Here is a 17,071-nt window from a genome sequence, read left to right as displayed (position 1 = left end):
GGGAGGGGAGGGGCGGGGTCAGCCATGAGGGGGGTGGAGTCATGCCGAGCCACGCCCCACCCTGGCCACACCCACCTGCTCCCTCGGCCTCGGCGTGGAAACAGGCGACCTGGGGGGAGGGGAGGGCGGGAATCGCACCCGGATTGGCCCAAAATCGCCCAAAATGTCCCAAAACCGCCCCGGTTCCCCCCAACCCCCCCCAAATCCCCCCCCTAATCCCCCCCAAATCCCCCAAGTGCCCCAAAATCTCCTCAAATCCCCCAAATTCTCCCAAACTGCCCCAATTCCCCTCGATTATCCCCAAATTGTCCCAAAATCCCAAATCCCCCCCAAACCCCCCCGCTACCTCCCAAATCCCCTCAGTCCCCCCCAAATTTTCCCAAATCCCCCCAATTACCCAAATTCCCCCCAAATCACCCCAAAATCCCCTCAATTATCCCCAAATCGTCCCAAAATCCCCAAATTTTCCCAGCCCCCCCCAAATCCTCCCCGATTTCTCCCAAATCTCCCCAAACCCCCTCCTGCCCCGCCCCTCACCTGCCCCTTGATGACGTCACCCAGCAGCCGCCCAATGGGATCCAGCAGAGCGGGCGGGGGGGCGTGGCCGGGCCCCTCCAGGATCCGCCCCAACGCCCCCAGCGCCCCCCGGGCCCCCCCCCGGCGCCGGGTCCCCCCGAATCGCCCCCAGCAGCGCCTCCAGGACCCGCTCCAGGGGGGGGGCTGTGCCTGAAAAAGGGGGGGGTCACCTCAGACCCAAAACCGCCCAAATTCACCCCAAACCCTCCCGCACACCCCCCCGTACAAAAACACCCCCGACACCCCCCAAAAACCCGCCCAGCCCCCCCAAACCCACCCCCTCCCCCCTCCTCAAATAGCCTCAGGGCATCCCCCCCCCGCCCCAAAATCTCGGTTTTTTCAGCCCAAAATGGTGCTGGGGGGGGGGGGGGGTGTGCTCACCGTCGGGGGGGGCTGGGGCCCCCCCCAGGGCCAGGCAGAGACTCCCCAGGGTCTCGTAGGCGGCGCCGCGAACCCCGGACTGGGGGAACTGGGATTGGGGGGGGGACACCCCGGTATTAATGGGGGGGTCTGGGGGGTCCCTGAGGCACTGGGGGGAATCTGGGGGGGTCCCGGGGGGGGTCTTCGAGGATCTGGGGGGGGGTCTGGGGGTCCCTGGGGCTCGGGGGGGTCTTGGGGTCCCAGGGGGGGTCCCAGGGGGGGTCCCTGGGGACCAGGGAGGGTCTGGGGGTGTCGGGGGGGGATCTGGGGGGGTCCCAGTGGATTGGGGGGGGTCTGGGGTCCCCCCGAGGGACTGGGGGGGTCTGGGGGTGTCGGGGGGGTCTGGGGGTCCCAGGGGGGTCCCTGCGGATTGGGGGGGGTCTGAGGTCCCCCCGAGGGACTGGGCGGGTCTCTGGGGTCCCTGGGGGGGTCGGGGGGTCCCGGGGGAAGGGTCCCCCCCCACCTCGACGAGCCCCATCACGGCCTCCAGGCTGGGCTCCAGGAAGGGCAGGAAGGCGGCGCTGGGAGATCCCAGTTCAAACCAGTAAAAGATCCTCCCCCGGCTGCTGCCCAGTACGGCCCCGCGCCCTCCCAGTATGAGCCCGGGTCCCCCCCACCCCCCCGACCCTTCCCAGTCCCTCCCAGTTACCCCGCGACTTTCCCCAGTCCCTCCCGGTCCCACCTACGATCCTTCCCAGTCCCTCCCAGTGACCCCAGTCTCTCCCAGTACCCACAGATCCCCACCCAGTCTCCCCCAGTGCCCTCCCAGTCATCCCCAGTCCTTCCCAGTCACAACCAGTGCCCCCCTGCCCCTCCCCAGTCCCTCCCAGTTCCCCCAGTCCCTCCCAGTGCCCCCCTGACCCTCTCCAGTCACCCCCAGTGCCCTCCCAGTCCCTCCCAGTGTCCCCCTGACCCTCTCCAGTCACTCCCAGTCCCTCCCAGTGCCCCCCTGACCCTCTCCGGTCACCCCCAGTGCCCTCCCAGTCCCTCCCAGTGTCCCCCTGACCCTCTCTAGTCACTCCCAGTCCCTCCCAGTGCCCCCCTGACCCTCTCCAGTCACCCCCAGTGCCCTCCCAGTCCCTCCCAGTGTCCCCCTGACCCTCTCCAGTCACTCCCAGTCCCTCCCAGTCCCCTCCCAGCGTCCCCCTGACCCTCTCCGGTCACCCCCAGTCCCCGCCCAGTCCCTCCCAGTGCCTCCCAGTTACCGGCTGTGCTCCGCCACCTCCCCCAGGGCCTCGCAGGCGTCCTCCACCTCCCGGGCGAAGGCGACGCTGACCTCGACCCTGGCCGGGGGGCGGGGCCAAGGGCTCAGGGGCGGGGCCTACAACAGCCCCGCCCCCATTAGCCCCGCCCCTCACTCGATTAGCTCCTCCTCCTCGTCCTCCTCCTCCTCCTCCTCCATTGGCTCCTCGTCCTCATCCTCGTCCTCGTCATCAAAGAGCAGGAACGAATCAGGAGCCTCCGGGGGCGCCTGGGCGGGGCAGGGGGCGGGGTCACGGCGGGGACACGCCCCTTTCCCCCGCCCCCTGGATGTGGGAGCAAAGGAAATGGGATTTGGGGAAAAAAACGGGGATTTGGGGCAGAAAATGCAGATTTGGGGGAATAAAACGTGGATTTTGGGGAATAAAAAATCCAGATTTGGGGCCAGAAAACAATTTTTGGGTCAGAAAACACAGATTTTAGGGAATAAAATCGGGATTTTTGGGTCAGAAAACAGATTTTGGGGCAGGAAACAGAATTTTGGGTCAGAACACGTGGATTTTGGGGCACAAAATGTGGATTTTTTTGAGTCAGGAAACGCGGATTTTGGGGCAGGAAACGCGGATTTTGGGGCAGAGCGGGGTATGTCCGTGTTCGGGGGGGTGTCGGGGGGTCACTCACCGCGGGGGGGGGCCGGCGCAGGGTCCCCAGCAGGACGGGGACGACGCGGGGCAGGAGCGGCCCCATCCCCTCCCCCAGCGCCTCCGCCACCGCCCCGGCCAGCACGAACCTGGGGGGCACGGGGGGCAGTTGGGGGGGGCCTGGGGGTATTTGGGGGGGTCTGGGAGGGGTTATGGGGCTCCCAGGGGGTATTTGGGGGTCCCAGGGGGTATTTGGGGGGTCTGGGAGGGGTTATGGGGCTCCCAGGGGGTATTTGGGGGCCCCAGGGGGTATTTGCGGGGTCTGGGAGGGGTTATGGGGGTCCCAGGGGGGTCTGGGAGGGGTTATGGGGGTCCCAGGGGGTATTTGGGGGTCCCAGGGGGTATTTGGGGGGTCTGGGAGGGGTTATGGGGGTCCCAGGGGGTATTTGGGGGGTCTGGGAGGGGTTATGGGGCTCCCAGGGGGTATTTGGGGGCCCCAGGGGGTATTTGGGGGGGTCTGGGAGGGGTTATGGGGGTCCCAGGGGGTATTTGGGGGTCCCAGGGGGTATTTGGGGGGTCTGGGAGGGGTTATGGGGGTCCCAGGGGGTATTTGGGGGTCTCAGGGGGACATTTGGGGGGGTCTGGGAGGGGTTATGGGGCTCCCAGGGGGTATTTGGGGGTCCCAGGGTCCATTTTGGGGTCCTGGGGTAGATCTGAGGGTCCCGTAGGTGGATTTTTGGGGCTCCCGGGGTCCATTTTGGGGTTCCCGGAGGGATATTTGGGGGTCCGGGGGGGATATTTGGGGTGACTCACATCACTCGCCGCCCTTCGGCCTCCTCCTCCTCCTCCTCCTCCCCCGCCAGCCCCAGCGCCACCTCCAGGGCGGGCACCAGCCCCTCCCCCGCCACGGGCCGGCCCAGCGCCCCCAAAACCCCTGAGGGGGGGGTTGAGGGGTGTCAAACACCCCAAAATCCCCCCAAAACCCCCCCCCGCGCCCCGAAAATGTCTCACCCAGGGCCTGGAGGCGCCGCGGGCGCGTCTCGGGGGGCCCCGGCTGCAGGAGGGGGGTCAGAGCCCCCAGGATCGGGCCCGCGTGGGGCTGCAGCTGCTCCCCGGCCGTGGAGGCTGCGGGGGGGGGGGGGGGGGGGGGGGGGAGAAGACAAAAAAAAAAAAGGGGGGGTCAGGGGGTCCCCGAAATCTGTCAGGGGGGAGTTGAGGGGTCCCGAAGAAGGGTTGGGGGGGAATTGGAGGGGATTTCGGGGGGTCCTGGGGGATTTGGGGGGCCCCAAAGAGGTCTGGGGGGGGTTTGGGGGAGATTTGGGGGGCCCCAAAGGGGTCTGGGGGGGGTCTGGGGGGATTTGGGGGTCCCAGGGGGGGATTTGGGGGTCCCCAAAGGGGTCGGGGGGGATTTGGGGGTCCCAGGGGGGGATTTGGGGTGTCCCGGGGGTTTTGGGGGTCCCAGGGGGGATTTGGGGGGTCCTGGGGGTTTTGGGGAGGTCCCCAAAGGGATCCGGGGGGAGTCTGGTGGGATTTGGGGGACCCTGGGGGGGCTTATGGGGTCCCCAGAGGGGATTTTGGGGTCCCTGGGAAGTTTCTGGGATCCCCAGGGGGGTTTGGGGGTCCATGGGGGGGATTTTGGGGTCTCACCGAGGGAGTGGAGGGCGCTGAGTCCCAGCTCCACGTTCCGGGGGGGCCCCGCGGGCTCCAGCGCCCCCAAAATGGCCTCGAGCACCGGGGGAGCCACGGCCCCACCCCCGCCCCTGCGGAACCGCGACCTCGGACCCGAAACCGCCGGGATCCGCCCCAAAACGGCCCCGGAACCCCCCGATTCCCCCCGAAACGCCCCAATTCACCCCAAAACGCCCCAATTTCCCCCCAACGCCCCCCAAATCCCTCCAAAACCCCCCAAACGCCCCAATTCCACCCAAAATGCCTCAAACCCCCCAAAACACCCCCAACACGCCCCAAAACCCTCCAGAACGCCCCAAAACCTCCCTTAAAAACCCCAAATCCCCCCCAAACGCCCCAATTCCCCCCCAAATGCCCCAAAACGCCCCAGAACTCCCCATTTCCCCCCAAAACGCCCAAAAGCCCCCAAAAGGCCCCCAAAATGCCCCAAATCCCCCCAAACCCCCCGAATCGCCCCGTTCCGTACCCAGACACTCGAGCAGACTCTCCAGGACGTACCAGGCCTTGGGGGGGGGCGGCCGGGACCCCCCCAGAGCCGCCAGCGCCCCCGGCAGCGCCTCCCCGCCACCCCCGCCACCTCCGGCTGCGCACCAGTAAGCACCAGTAAGCACCAGTAACAGGCGGGGCACCCGCGGGGGCTCCAGTTAATCCCCCAGGGGGCTCCCGGTGCCGCCCAGTACGGCCCCGGGCTCCTCAAGTAAGGACTGGTATAGTTCAGGGCATCCCAGTATAGACCAGTACAGCTTAGGGCATCCCATTAAGGCCCCAGGGCTCTCCCAGTAAGGATTGGTATAGGTTAGGGCATCCCAGTATTGGCCAGTATAGCTTAGGGCATCCCAAAATGGCCCCAGGGTCCTCCCAGTAAGGACCAGTATAGCTTAGGGCCTCCCTGTACGGACCAGGGTGTTCCCAGTGACTCCCAGTACAGCCCCAGCCCCCTCCCAGTGCTCCCAGTGCTCCCAGTACCTGCAGGCAGTCGGCCAGGCTCCGCAGGGCGCAGGCGGCCGCCCCCCGCACGCAGGATTCGGGGTCCCCCAGCCCCCCCCGCAGCGCCCCCAGCGTCGGGCCCAGGTACCTGCCGGGGGGGGGGGGGCGTCACCAAAAACCCCCCAAACAGCCCAAAAATCACCGAACACCCCAAAACACACCAAAACACCCAAAAAACCCCAAAACAACAAGAAAACCCCAAAACATCCCCCCAAAAAAACACCCTAAAAAAGCCCAAAACACCCAAGCCCCCCAAAAAACATCCCCCCAAAATCCCAAAACACCCAAAAAAACCCAGAACACCCCAAAACCCGCAAAAACAACCAAAAAAACCCCAAAACGCCCCAAAACAAACCCCCAAACCCCCAAAAACCGCCAAAATGCCCCCAAAACCCCCCAAACCCCCCAAAAACAACCAAAAAACCCCCAAAACAAACCCCAAACACTGAAAAAACCCCCAAACGCCCCCCAAAAAACCCAAAACGCCCCAAAACCCGCAAAAAACAACCAAAAAAGCGCCCAACACCCCCCCCAAAACATCCCCAAAAAAGCCCAAAAACCACCAACCCCCCCAAAACCACATAAAACCCCCCAAAACCCCGAGCCCCCCCCCGAGCCCCAAACCCCCTGAAACCCCCCCAAAACGCCCCAAACCCCCCGGCCCCCCGCCCTCACCGCCGTCGCAGCGCCCCCCCGCAGCCCCCCGCCAGCGCCCCCAGCGCCAGCAGCGCCCCCTTACGGGCGCCCGCCCGGGGGCTGCGCAGGGGGGGCTCCAGCAGCGGCACCTGGGGGGAGACGGGGGTCAGGGGCACCCCGAAACCGGACGGGGGGCGCGCGAGGAGACCGGGACCCCCCAGCGCCGAAACACACCCACAGGGACCCCCGAACACCCCAGGGACCCTGATATCCCCATAAATCACCCCAAAATGACCTCAAAACCCCCAAATGCCCCCCCAAATGCCCCCAGGCCCCCCCAGGGACCCCCAAAATGCCCCAAATGCTCCCCAAAACCCCCCAGGGACCTCAAAACGCCCAGGGACCCCCCAAAAAAACCAAAATGCCCCAGGGGCCCCCCAAAACACCCCCAGGGACCCCCAAAATGCCCCAGGGACCCCCAAAACGCCCAAGGACCCCCCAGGGACCCCCAAAATGTCCCAGGGACCACCCAGGGACCCCCAAAATGCCCCAAATGCTCCCCAAACCCCCCAGGGACCCCAAAACGCCCAGGGACCCCCAAAACCCCCCCAAAACGCCCCAGGGACCCCCAAAACACCACCAGGGACCCCCAAAACGCCCCAGGGACCCCCGAGGGACCCCCAAAACACCACCAAGCACCCCCAAAATGCCCCAAAACCCCCCAAATGCCCCCCCAAACCCCCCCGGGACCCCCAAATCCCACCAGGTGCTGCAGGAGCTTCTCCGGGGGCAGCCCCATGGCCAGAGCGTCCAGAGCCTGCGGGAACGGGGCAGAGAGTCCCCAAAACCCGGGAAATAGCCCCAAAACGAGCCCCCGCCCCCGCCCCGCCGGCATAAACCCCCCAAACCCAGGGAACGCGCCCCAAAACGGGGCCAAGGCGCTGCCTCGAAACGCAGCGAAGTCGCCAAAAACGGGGAAACCCGCCCAATAGGGAGCAGCCACCCCCCCCGCACACCCCGAAACGCGCAAAAATCATCAAAAAAGCAGCAAAAAGGGAGAAAACGGCCCGAAAAAAGCCGCAAATCCTGCCAAAAGCAGAAATTGCCTAAAAACTCAAATATTCATAAAAGGGGAAAAATCATCTTAATTCTGTGAAAACTGACCCCAAAACCCGCGTGAACGGAAGAAAAAAAATGGGGAAAACGGCAACAAAAGGGGAGGAAACGGCCCCAAAAATTTAACAAGCGGTCCCAAAAACGTAATAAACGGGCCCAAAAATGTATTAACAGCCCCAGAAATCCAACAAACGGGCCCAAAAAATCTAATAAATGGGCCCCAAAAATTTAACAAGCGGCCCAAAAAACCCAATAACCAGCCCCAAAAATTAAACCGCCACAAAAATCTAATTAACAAATGGCCCCAAAAGCCCAATAAACAGCCCCAAAAGTTTAATAAACGGACCCAAAAATCTAAGAAATGGACCCAAAAGTCTAAGTAACGGACCCAAACGGCACAAATTACCTAAAAACCCACCATTAATGGTCAAATAAGTGAAAACGCTCAAATTGATGAAAATATCCCCAAAACAAAGCAAATGGCAGAAAATTGGGGAAATACCCCAAATATTTTACGAAAACGTGTCAAAAATGGGTAAAATATCTCAAAAAACGGCAAAACCGCTCCCGAAAACGGGGAAAATCCTCCCCAAAAAAGGAAAATTCCTCACAAACGCCCCCAAAATTTTGGCGAAAACGGTAAAACCCTTCCCGGGCCGCCCCCGGCGCGGGGGGGGGGGGTGTCAGATTTTTCCCCGAATCGGGGTAAATTGCCCCAAACTGTGGCCCCGCCCCCCGCACTGACCTGCGCCGCCGCGTGCCGGGGGCTGGGCCCCGCCCGTCCTTCGGCCCCGCCCTGCCCCGCCCCCTCCTCCTCCTCCTCCTCCTCGGGGTCGGGGCGCCCGGGGGGGGGGTCGGCACAGAGGGGGGTCAGGAGCCCCCCCAGGATGGGGCCCAGGAGCCCCCCCCGCAGCAGCGCCTGCACCAGTAACCACCAGTAACCACCAGTAACCACCAGTAACAGCCCGGAGCGCTCCCAGTACGGCCCAAGGCCCTCGCTGGGGTCTCCCAGTATGGACCAGTGACCCCCGGTATTGCTCAGTGCCCTCTCAGTCACCCCGGTGCCTCCCGGTACAGCCCAGTAATCTCCCAGTATACACCAGTAGGGCCCGGTCCCCTCCCAGTGCCCCCCAGTAGGACTCAGTCCCCTCCCAGAGCCTACCAGTGGCCCCCAGTCATCTTCCAGTGCTCCCCAGTATGGCCCAGTCCCCTCCCAGTGCCTCCCAGTGTCCCCCAGTCACCTCCCACTGGCCCCCCAGTATGGCCCAGAGCCCTCCCAGTGCCCCAGTACCCTCCCAGTGCCCCCCCAGTATGGCCCAGCTCACCTTGGGGCACTTCTGGGCGAGGAAGGTGACGGTGGCCAGAGCCCGGACGCGCACGGGGTCACCCCGAGACTCGTCCCCCCCGACCTGGGGGGGGGGGTCACAGACACTCGGGTCCCCCCGAAACACCCGGGACCTGCACCCCCCCCCCCGTGACCCCCCCCGGGGTTACCTGAAGGCAAAGGTCAAGCAGAGGTCGAAGGTGAGGGGTCACGGCGCCCGGGTCGGCCTCCAGGAACTCGTCCAACACCTCCAGGGCCTCGGCCCCCCGGTCCTGGGGGGGGACCCCGAAACCACTGAAACCGGCAAACCCCCCCAAAAAACACCGAGAGGCCATGAAACGGCCCCAAAACGGTGTCGGGGAGCCCCAAAACCCCCCAAAATGGCCCCAAAACCAGCTCGGGGAGCCTCGAAACCACCAAAACCACCCCAAAAACATTTTACCGGCGTCCGGAAGCAGCTCAACCCGCCCCCAAAACGGCTCCAAATCTCCCCAAAATGGGTCGGGACGCCCCCCAAAATCATCCTCACACACCCCCCGGCCCCCCCCAAAAATAAGAAAAAATTTAAAAAAAAAATAAATAAAATTTTCACCTCGTCAGTGTCGAGGAGCCCCTTCAGGGCCGCCAGGATGTCGGGCAGCAGCGACCGCAGCAGCTCCTGGGGGAGACGGGGACAAAGTCGCCCCAAAAACGACTAAAATAGGGGTCGGGGGGGGGCCCTGAAACCGCCGCGGGGCAGCCCAACCCCTCCCCCGGCTCAGGACAGGGGTTTGGGGGGGCCCTGAAACTACTGGGGGGCCCTGAAACTATCGGGAGGGGCCTGAAACCGCCACAGGGCAGCCCAACACCTCCTCGGGGTCACAACGGGGGTTTGGGGGGCCCCGAAACCGCCATTTACCAGAGAAACTCGAAACCGAGTTTTGAGGGGTGGGAGAATCGACCCGGAAGCGCCCCCCACTCACCGTCTGGGTGCCCCCCAACATGGCCGCCAGTCCCCCCAGGGCCCGCAGGCTGTAGGCCACGGGGCCTGGGGGTCCCCCGGGGGCGAGGGCCCCCCGACACAGAGCGGCCAGGGCGTGGCCATGGGGGGCCAGGGCTTGGGGGGCCGCCTCCAGCGCCGCGCTCAGCACCAGCATGGCCGCCTGCGGGGCGGGGCATAAGGTGAGGGGAGCCTCGAAACCGACCTTTGGGGGAGTCCACGGGATAAGGGGGGGGGGGCTTGAAACCACCAGGAGGGGACGGGGCGGCCTTGAAACCACCGTGAACCACCGTGACATCCCCCTGCCCGCCCAACCACCCCCGGCCTGTGTCCCGGGGGGGCAAATTATGGGGAAAAATGGGGTGTGGGGGGCCTCAAAACCGCCCCCCTGGGCTCTTACCTCCTGACGGCCGGGCTGGGGGTCGCGGGCCGCCGCCTGCGCCCAGGTGCCGAGGGGGCCCCAGGCGCCGAGACCCCCCCGGCGCAGCACCAGGGCCCCCAGCTGGGCCAGCGCCACCGTCACCGTGTGCCTGCGAGGGCGGGGACAAGGGGGGGGCTTGAAACTGCTGGGAGGGGACGGGGCGGCCTTGAAACCGCCATGTTGGGGGGAGGTTGGAGCTGATCCTGCTTGTGGGGGAGCCTTGAAACCGCCACTATTGGCAGGGGGCGGCCTTGAAACTGCCGTTTTGGGGGGATTGAAGCCGCCCTCACTTTGGGGGGGGGGGCCCTCGAAACCGCCACTATTGTTGGGGGGGGACCCCGAAACCGCCGCCGCTCCCCGCACTCACTCCGTCTCCCGCTCCAGAGCCTCGGCCAATAGCGCTGGGAGCCTGCGGGGCGGGAAGTGGGTGTGGCAAACGTTATCCCCGCCCCTCCTCCGCAGAGCCCCGCCCCTCAGGCCACACCCACCTCTGCCGCAGGGCCGGGTCCAGCCGCCGCCATCGGCCCAGGAGCCGCCGCCGCAGCAAAACGGCCGCGAGCTGCCGGACCTGGGGGGGCACAGAGACACACGGGGGGGTCGGGGGGACCCCGAAAGGGGTTGGGGGGGGGACACCGCGGGGGGGGACCGAGGGGCCGCACCTGGGGCCGCGGGGCGGCGCGGAGGAGCAGGCCGAGGCGGGCGGGGGTCTGCGGGTCGGCGAAGGCCTCGCGGAGGCCGGCGGTGGCCTGCGGGGGGGCGGCAGCGGTTAGCGGGGGGGTTCTGCTACCCGGTCCCGTCACCCCCCCCCGGCCCCGCGGTACCCGGCGGATCGCGCCGCTGTCCGGCTCCAGCAGCGCCTCCAGCAGCCGCTCCAGGTCGGGCGCCGCCATGTTGGGGAAAGGGAGGAGGACCGGAAGAGGCGGGATTAAGGGGACTTCCGGTCGGCTGGTCGCCGATGGCGCTCGTTAAAATGGCGACGCCACACGGCATCGCGACGCCGGTTGGGACACACGGCCGTAGCGCGTTGCCCTTTTAAGGCGGCGGAGTCATCGCGTCGCCGCTTTAAGACGTAGGTTGGGACTCACCGCCCTCTTAAAAGGGCGACGCCGCACGCATGTGGGTCCCAACAACCGTCTTAAAAGGGCGACGCTCAACGGCTGTGGGTCCCATCCGGCCTCTTAAAGCGGCGACGCGATGACTCCGCCGTCTTAAAAGGGCGACGCCGCACGGAGGCGGGTCCCAAGCGGAGTCTTAAAGCGGCGATGCGATGCTCCGCAGTCTTAAAAGAGCGACGCCACGAGTGAGTGTGTGTGTGTGTGTGAGCCCCACCCACCCCGCCGCCGCTAAATGACGTCACAACACGTCAGCATGACATCACCAACCAGCTTTTATTAAATAGGAGAACGTGCAAAGGGGGATGGGGACTCAAGAAGGGGTGGGGTCCGGCAGGGTGGGGAGGGACGTCCCTGCCCCGTACTGGGCGGGGCTTATGGAGAGGCGTGACGTCAGGTGCGGGCCCCGCCTCCTCACCGCGACGACCCGCCCCCTCGCAGGGCCAGGACAAGATGGAGGACGGAGCCGCCCTGGATCTTGTAGTCGGCCGCCGTCTTCTCGTCGTTCCTGAAGTGTGTGTGTGTGTGCGGGGGGAGAGGTCAAAGGTCATTCTTCGTCCCAATCGGTTTGGCCCCGCCCCCTCGGTCTCCACCCACCTCCCAAGCCCCGCCCTCTCACATCTGCTTGCCGCTGTAGATGAGCCGCTGCTGCTGGGGGGGGATCCCCTCCTTCTCCTCCACCCGCTCCTTGATCCGCTCCACCTGCCCCAAAGCATCACGGGACACTGCCGGGGGGGGCGGGGGGGCCTCGAGACACCCCCGTCCCCCCCTAAAGCATCATGGGATGGAGGAGGACACCCCCCGCCCCAGGGTGTGGGAACACTCCCCCCCCCCCGTCCGCCCCCCCCAGGCTCCCCCAGAGCGTGCTGGGATGAAGGGGCGGGGCTAAAGGCATGCTGGGAAGTGGGCGGAGCCTTACCTTGTCCGTGGGCTCGATGTCGATCTCGATCTCTTTCCCTGTCAGAGTCTGGGGGGGGAGACACACACTCAGAACCCCCAAAATCCCACAATGCCCCGGGGTGGGTGTGTGGGGGGGGTGTGTGCGTGTCCCACAATGCCCCGCGGCCCGGGCTGCTCTCACACCCGCCCCGGGCCCCCAAACCCCCCCGGGGCAGCACCTTCACTTTGATCAGCATCGTGCGGCCGCGCCGGCTGCTCAGCCGCTCACCGGATCCGGAACCACGCCCCCTTCAACGTCACTTCCGCCCTCCCCGCGCCAGCTGCGCAAAATGGCGGCGCCCCCGCGGGCGCTGCTGGGAGTTGCGGTTCGCCTCGCCTCAAAATGGCGGCGCACGCGGAGGACGATGGGAGTTGTAGTCCCGCCCACACGCCCTGGGCGGCGCTGATTGGGCCGTCGCCGCCGCCAATCATCGCGCGAGGCCCCGCCCCTCCGCGGGATATCCCCCCACCCAGCGGTTTAAAGGCTCCGCCCCCCCCGGCCCTGCTGCGCCCCCATTGGCTGCCGCCTTCCCTCCTAAAAGCCGATTGGCCCGCTGACACAGCCCCTCCTCCCCCCCCCTTTTGGCTAATTTAAATATTTCCTTATACGGCAGCACCCCAGGGAGGGGCAATTAACGGGGTTCGGGGTAATTAAACTCACCTGGGGGGGCCGGGGGGCGGGTCCGGGCCTGGAGCGGAAAAAGGGGTTAATGAGCCCCCGCCCTCGTCATTAATTAACCCCCTCATTAACCCTCCCGCCCCTCATTAACCCTCCGGCCCCTGATTAATTAATCCTCCAGCCCCTGATTAATTAACCCTCCAGCCCCTGATTAACCCTCCAGCCCCTAATTAATCAACCCTCCGGCCCCTAATTAACTCTCTGGCCCCTAATTAAGCCTTTAGCCCCTGATTAATTAACCCTCCAGCCCCTAATTTACTCTCCGGTCCCTAATTAATCCTCCAGCCCGTAATTAACTCTCCGGACCCTGATTAATTAATCCTCCAGCCCCTAATTAACCCTCCAGCCCCTAATTAATTAACCCTCCGGCCCCTAATTAACTCTCTGGCCCCTAATTAAGCCTTTAGCCCCTGATTAATTAATCCTCCAGCCCCTAATTTACTCTCCGGTCCCTAATTAATCCTCCAGCCCGTAATTAACTCTCCGGACCCTGATTAATTAATCCTCCAGCCCCTAATTAACCCTCCAGCCCCTAATTAATTAACCCTCCGGCCCCTAATTAACTCTCTGGCCCCTAATTAAGCCTTTAGCCCCTGATTAATTAACCCTCCAGCCCCTAATTTACTCTCCGGTCCCTAATTAATCCTCCAGCCCCTAATTAACTCTCCAGCCCCTGATTAATTAACCCTCCAGCCCCTAATTAATACTCCAGCCCCTGATTAATTAATCCTCCAGCTCCTAATTAATCCTCCAGTCCCTAATTAACTAGCCCTCCAGCTCCTAATTAATCCTCCATCCCCTGATTAATTAACCCTTCGGCCCCTAATTAACCGCCCCCCCCCCCCCCGACCTTCCTGCGCGGGAACGTCTTGTCCTCGAGGTCATCGATGACGTCACTGCTGAAATCTGGGGGGGAAGGGGTGGGGTCAGGGCGGGGCCCGGACACCAGGGTCCGCCCCGGGGGTGGGGTAAATTACAGGTAATTAGAGGTAATTAGCACAACCCCCCCCGAGGCTCCTCCCCTCGGCACTCACCCAGGGGTGGGAACGGGAGGGGGTGGAGTTTGCAGAGGCGTGGGCGGGGCCTCAGCTGGGAGGGGGTGGAGCTAGAAAAGCGGGAGTGGTGTTAATTAAGGGAACGGGGGCGGGGCTCAGCGGGGAAGGGGGCGGGGCTACTCACCGTCTGAGCGGCTCCAGGGGGAAGGACCTGGCTGAGCGGGCGGCGGCAGTCAGGGGGCGTGGCACCCGACCTGGGGGCGGAGGTTAGGGTTGGGCAGGGCTTGTGGGGCCACGCCCCTTATCCTTAGTGCGTCCCACCCCCCCCGCAGCGCTAAGCCCCGCCCCTCCCGCTAGGCCCCACCTACCGCAGTGGGCGTGGCCCATGTCCATCAGGTACTGGCTCAGCATTGGCAGGTCGCGGGCGCGGAGCCTGGAAGGGGCGTGGCTCCACACCACCTCCTGGAGCTGGAAGGGGCGGGGTCAGGCGAGGCAGAGCCAGTGCGTGGCCCCGCCCCCTTTGCCCCCCACCCAGTTAGGCTGAGCGCCTCCCCGTTAACCCCCTGTTTAAGCGCCACCCCCCTCCCCTTACGGACTCGCTCCAAGCCACGCCCCCCCTGCCGGCCACGCCCCCCTTCCGGCCACGCCCCTCCAGGCCCCGCCCACCTGCCGCAGGTCCGGGGGGGGCAGGGCGCTCTCCACCCGCTGCAGATACTCATAGAAGAGTCGCTCCAGCGCCCGCAGGAAGGGCTCCCCGTACTCCTCCCCCGCCGGGCCCTGGCGATACTGGGAGGCAACTGGGGGCACTGGGAGCCCCCTGCTGGGGACCCGGCCCCTGTGGGAGGGGCCGGGGCGGGGCGAAGGGGTATCTCGGAGGTGCTGGGAGGGCGTTCAGGGGGATGATGGGAGGGCACGGTCCGCGTTTGGGGTGACCGGGGTGAACTGGGAGGGTACTGGGAGATGCTGGGCTGTCCTCTGGCAGACCGCCCAGCGCCCAGGACCCTTTGGGAGGGACTGGGAGGAACTGGGAAGCAGGGCAAGGGTGCTTTGTGGGGAACTGGGAGGGGCTGGGGAACACTGGGAAAGCGCTAAGGGGGAGCCGTGTGGCAACTGTGGGTACTAGGAGGGCACTAGGAAGGACTGGGAGGGACTGGGAGGAACTGGGAGAGCACTGAGTAACTGGGAGAGCACCAGGAAGAACTGGGAAAGGACTAGGAATAATTGGAAGGGCAGTGAGAGGAACTGGGAGAGCACTGGGAGGGACTATGAGAGCAGTGAGAGGAACTGGGAGGGACTGGAAGGGCACGGGGAGGAACTGCGAGAGTACTGGGAGGGACTGGGAGTAAAGTGGGAGAGACTGGAAGGCCACTGGGAAGGACCAGGAGGAATTGGGACAGCGCTGCGAGGGACTTGGGGCATATTGCGAAAGACTGGGAGCACGTTAGGAGGAACCGGAAGGAACTGGGACGAACTGGGAGGAATTACGAGGGCAGTGTGAAGCCCTGGGGAGCTACTGGGAGGGCACTGGTCCGTACTGGTCGGTACCTGCAGGTAGGCCTCCCGCCGGCCCTGGTCCGCCAGCAGCGACAGCACCAGCTCGCGGAAGCTCTCCTGCGCCTCCCCCACCATCGCCAGCTCCTGCGGGGTCTGGGGGGACGCGGGGGCGGGGTGTGAGGGCAGAGCGGGGTCCCCCCACCCCCCTCCCCACCCCCCGTCACTCACGGCCAGGCCACGCCCCTCGGCTGGCACCTCCCCCTCGGGGAAGAAAGAGTCGACGGCGTCGAAGATCTTCCCGTCGGGCTGCTCCTCCCGCAGCATCTGCACCACCACCTGCCGGGGGCGGGGAAAGAAAGATGGCCGCCGGGGGCGGGGAACATGGCGGCTGGGGGTGGGAACATGGGAAGATGGCCGCCCCACGGCATGCTGAGAAGGGCGGCGGCCATCTTGCGGGGCGCGGCGAGAGGCGCGAGGGCCGGCGGCCATGTCGGGGAGGAGTCGCGCGGCGCGGCGGCCATGTCGGGAGGGCGGGGAAGGGCGGGGTGGTGGGCGGGGCTACTCACGGCGGCCTGCAGGCCCAGGCGCAGGCGGGCGCCATGGCGGAAGCGGACGGCGCCGGGGGCCGCGCGCCCCACGGCCTCCAGCAGCCCCAGCACCCGCGGGAACTGCCCCGGGCGGCGGCCCCGCAGCGCGCGCCACGCCCCGGCCAGCACCACCCGCAGCCACAGGGCGGGGCTGGGGGGGGGGGCGGGATCAGTGGGCGGGGCCTTGGACGTACCCGGCGCCCCTCGGCGCTGCCCGCAGGGCACGGACACAGCCACCGCCCCACAGCTCCGCCCACAGAGCACTGACACACCCACAGCACCTCAGCCCCGCCCACAAAGCAGAGACACACCCACCGCCCCACAGCACCGCCCACAGAGCACAGCCACACCCACGGCCCCCTGAGCCCTGCCCACCAACCCACAGCCCCGCCCCTCAACCCAACGCCATGGTTACAGCCCCACAGCCCCTCCCCAGGCCTGTAGCCCCACCCACCACCCCACAGCCCCGCCCCAGAGCCACAGCCACACCCACCACCCCATAGCACCGCCCACAGAGCACAGCCACACCCACGGGCCCTCAGCCCCGCCCACCAACCCACAGCCACACCCGCCAGTCCATAGCCCCACCCCTCAACCCACCACCATGTTTACAGCCCCATAGCCCCTCCCCAGGCCAGTAGCCCCACCCACCACTCCATAGCCCCGCCCCATAGCCCCGCCCCTCAACCCATAGCCATATTTGAAGCCCCATAGCCCCACCCCAGGTCCAAAGCCACACCCACGGCCCCTCAGCACTGCCCACCAACCCACAGCCACACCCACCACTCCATAGCCCCGCCCCTCAACCCACCGCCATGGTTACAGCCACATAGCCCCGCCCCAGGCCTGTAGCCACACCCACCACCCCTTTAACATCGCCCCAAGCCCCGCCCACCGCGCCGCGCACCGGGCCCACCCCCCCCCCCCGGTCCTCACCCCCCCCCCCGGTCCTCACCCCCCCCCATTCCCGTAGCTCCGCCCCCTTCCCGCGCCCCCCGTCGCTCACCTGACGTCACTTCCGCCCATGGCGCGCGGCGGTGAAAGGGGCGGGGCCGGGGGGGGGCGGGCGGCAGCACCGGGAAACCGGCTGCGGCTCCTCGTGCCGACCGCCGCGCCGGAAGTGACGTCAGCGCGGCCAACACGCCGCCGGAAGTGACGTCAGCGTGACCGCCGCGCCGCGCGAGAACACGCCCCGGCCCGCCCCCCCCTCCCCTCCCCTCCCCTCCCCTCCCTCCTCCCCATTGGCCGCCGCCGCGGCCAATCACCACGCGCTCTC

General features: G+C 66.0%; 2 protein-coding genes across 8 annotated transcripts; both read right to left on the bottom strand.

The window, feature by feature from the left end:
* Positions 1–81: 81 nt before the first annotated feature.
* On the bottom strand, positions 82–10,920 carry LOC141973058 (importin-4-like). 5 transcript variants are annotated; one of them, XM_074931163.1, is made up of 24 exons: positions 10,811–10,920; positions 10,649–10,735; positions 10,478–10,557; positions 10,357–10,398; positions 9,969–10,098; positions 9,552–9,731; positions 9,182–9,247; positions 8,760–8,861; positions 8,591–8,674; positions 8,011–8,184; positions 6,913–6,966; positions 6,253–6,298; positions 5,493–5,601; positions 4,993–5,109; positions 4,485–4,597; positions 3,849–3,962; positions 3,651–3,771; positions 2,878–2,986; positions 2,355–2,467; positions 2,202–2,279; positions 1,460–1,517; positions 958–1,045; positions 538–726; positions 82–109 (listed from the first exon to the last, which is right to left on the bottom strand). In XM_074931163.1, exons 1-23 carry the CDS (start codon positions 10,877–10,879, stop codon positions 554–556), a joined length of 2,307 nt encoding a protein of 768 aa, XP_074787264.1. In that variant the 5' UTR covers positions 10,880–10,920; the 3' UTR covers positions 82–109; positions 538–553. The 5 variants fall into 5 exon arrangements, 4 of the variants coding, with proteins under 4 accessions (XP_074787264.1, XP_074787265.1, XP_074787267.1 ...); XM_074931164.1 differs by lacking the exon at positions 3,651–3,771 and having other exon boundaries at positions 6,189–6,298; XM_074931166.1 differs by lacking the exon at positions 3,651–3,771 and having other exon boundaries at positions 5,025–5,109.
* A 438-nt stretch (positions 10,921–11,358) lies between these two features.
* LOC141973054 (ubiquitin-like protein NEDD8) lies at positions 11,359–16,920 on the bottom strand. 3 transcript variants are annotated; one of them, XM_074931158.1, is made up of 13 exons: positions 16,802–16,920; positions 15,775–15,946; positions 15,437–15,544; positions 15,260–15,361; positions 14,381–14,491; positions 14,083–14,182; positions 13,899–13,968; positions 13,754–13,824; positions 13,570–13,625; positions 12,702–12,729; positions 12,021–12,068; positions 11,721–11,803; positions 11,359–11,609 (listed from the first exon to the last, which is right to left on the bottom strand). In XM_074931158.1, exons 1-13 carry the CDS (start codon positions 16,819–16,821, stop codon positions 11,415–11,417), a joined length of 1,164 nt encoding a protein of 387 aa, XP_074787259.1. In that variant the 5' UTR covers positions 16,822–16,920; the 3' UTR covers positions 11,359–11,414. The 3 variants fall into 3 exon arrangements, 2 of the variants coding, with proteins under 2 accessions (XP_074787259.1, XP_074787260.1); XR_012635469.1 differs by lacking the exons at positions 11,359–11,609; positions 13,754–13,824 and having other exon boundaries at positions 11,743–11,803; XM_074931159.1 differs by lacking the exons at positions 12,702–12,729; positions 13,570–13,625; positions 13,754–13,824; ... (5 more) ...; positions 15,775–15,946; positions 16,802–16,920 and adding an exon at positions 12,220–12,321.
* Positions 16,921–17,071: the final 151 nt, after the last annotated feature.

Source organism: Athene noctua, chromosome 40 (genome assembly GCF_965140245.1).
Source record: "Athene noctua chromosome 40, bAthNoc1.hap1.1, whole genome shotgun sequence".
NCBI lineage: Eukaryota > Metazoa > Chordata > Aves > Strigiformes > Strigidae > Athene > Athene noctua.
Note: the sequence above shows the minus strand (reverse complement) of the source record. Positions and strands in the feature narration are given on the sequence as shown.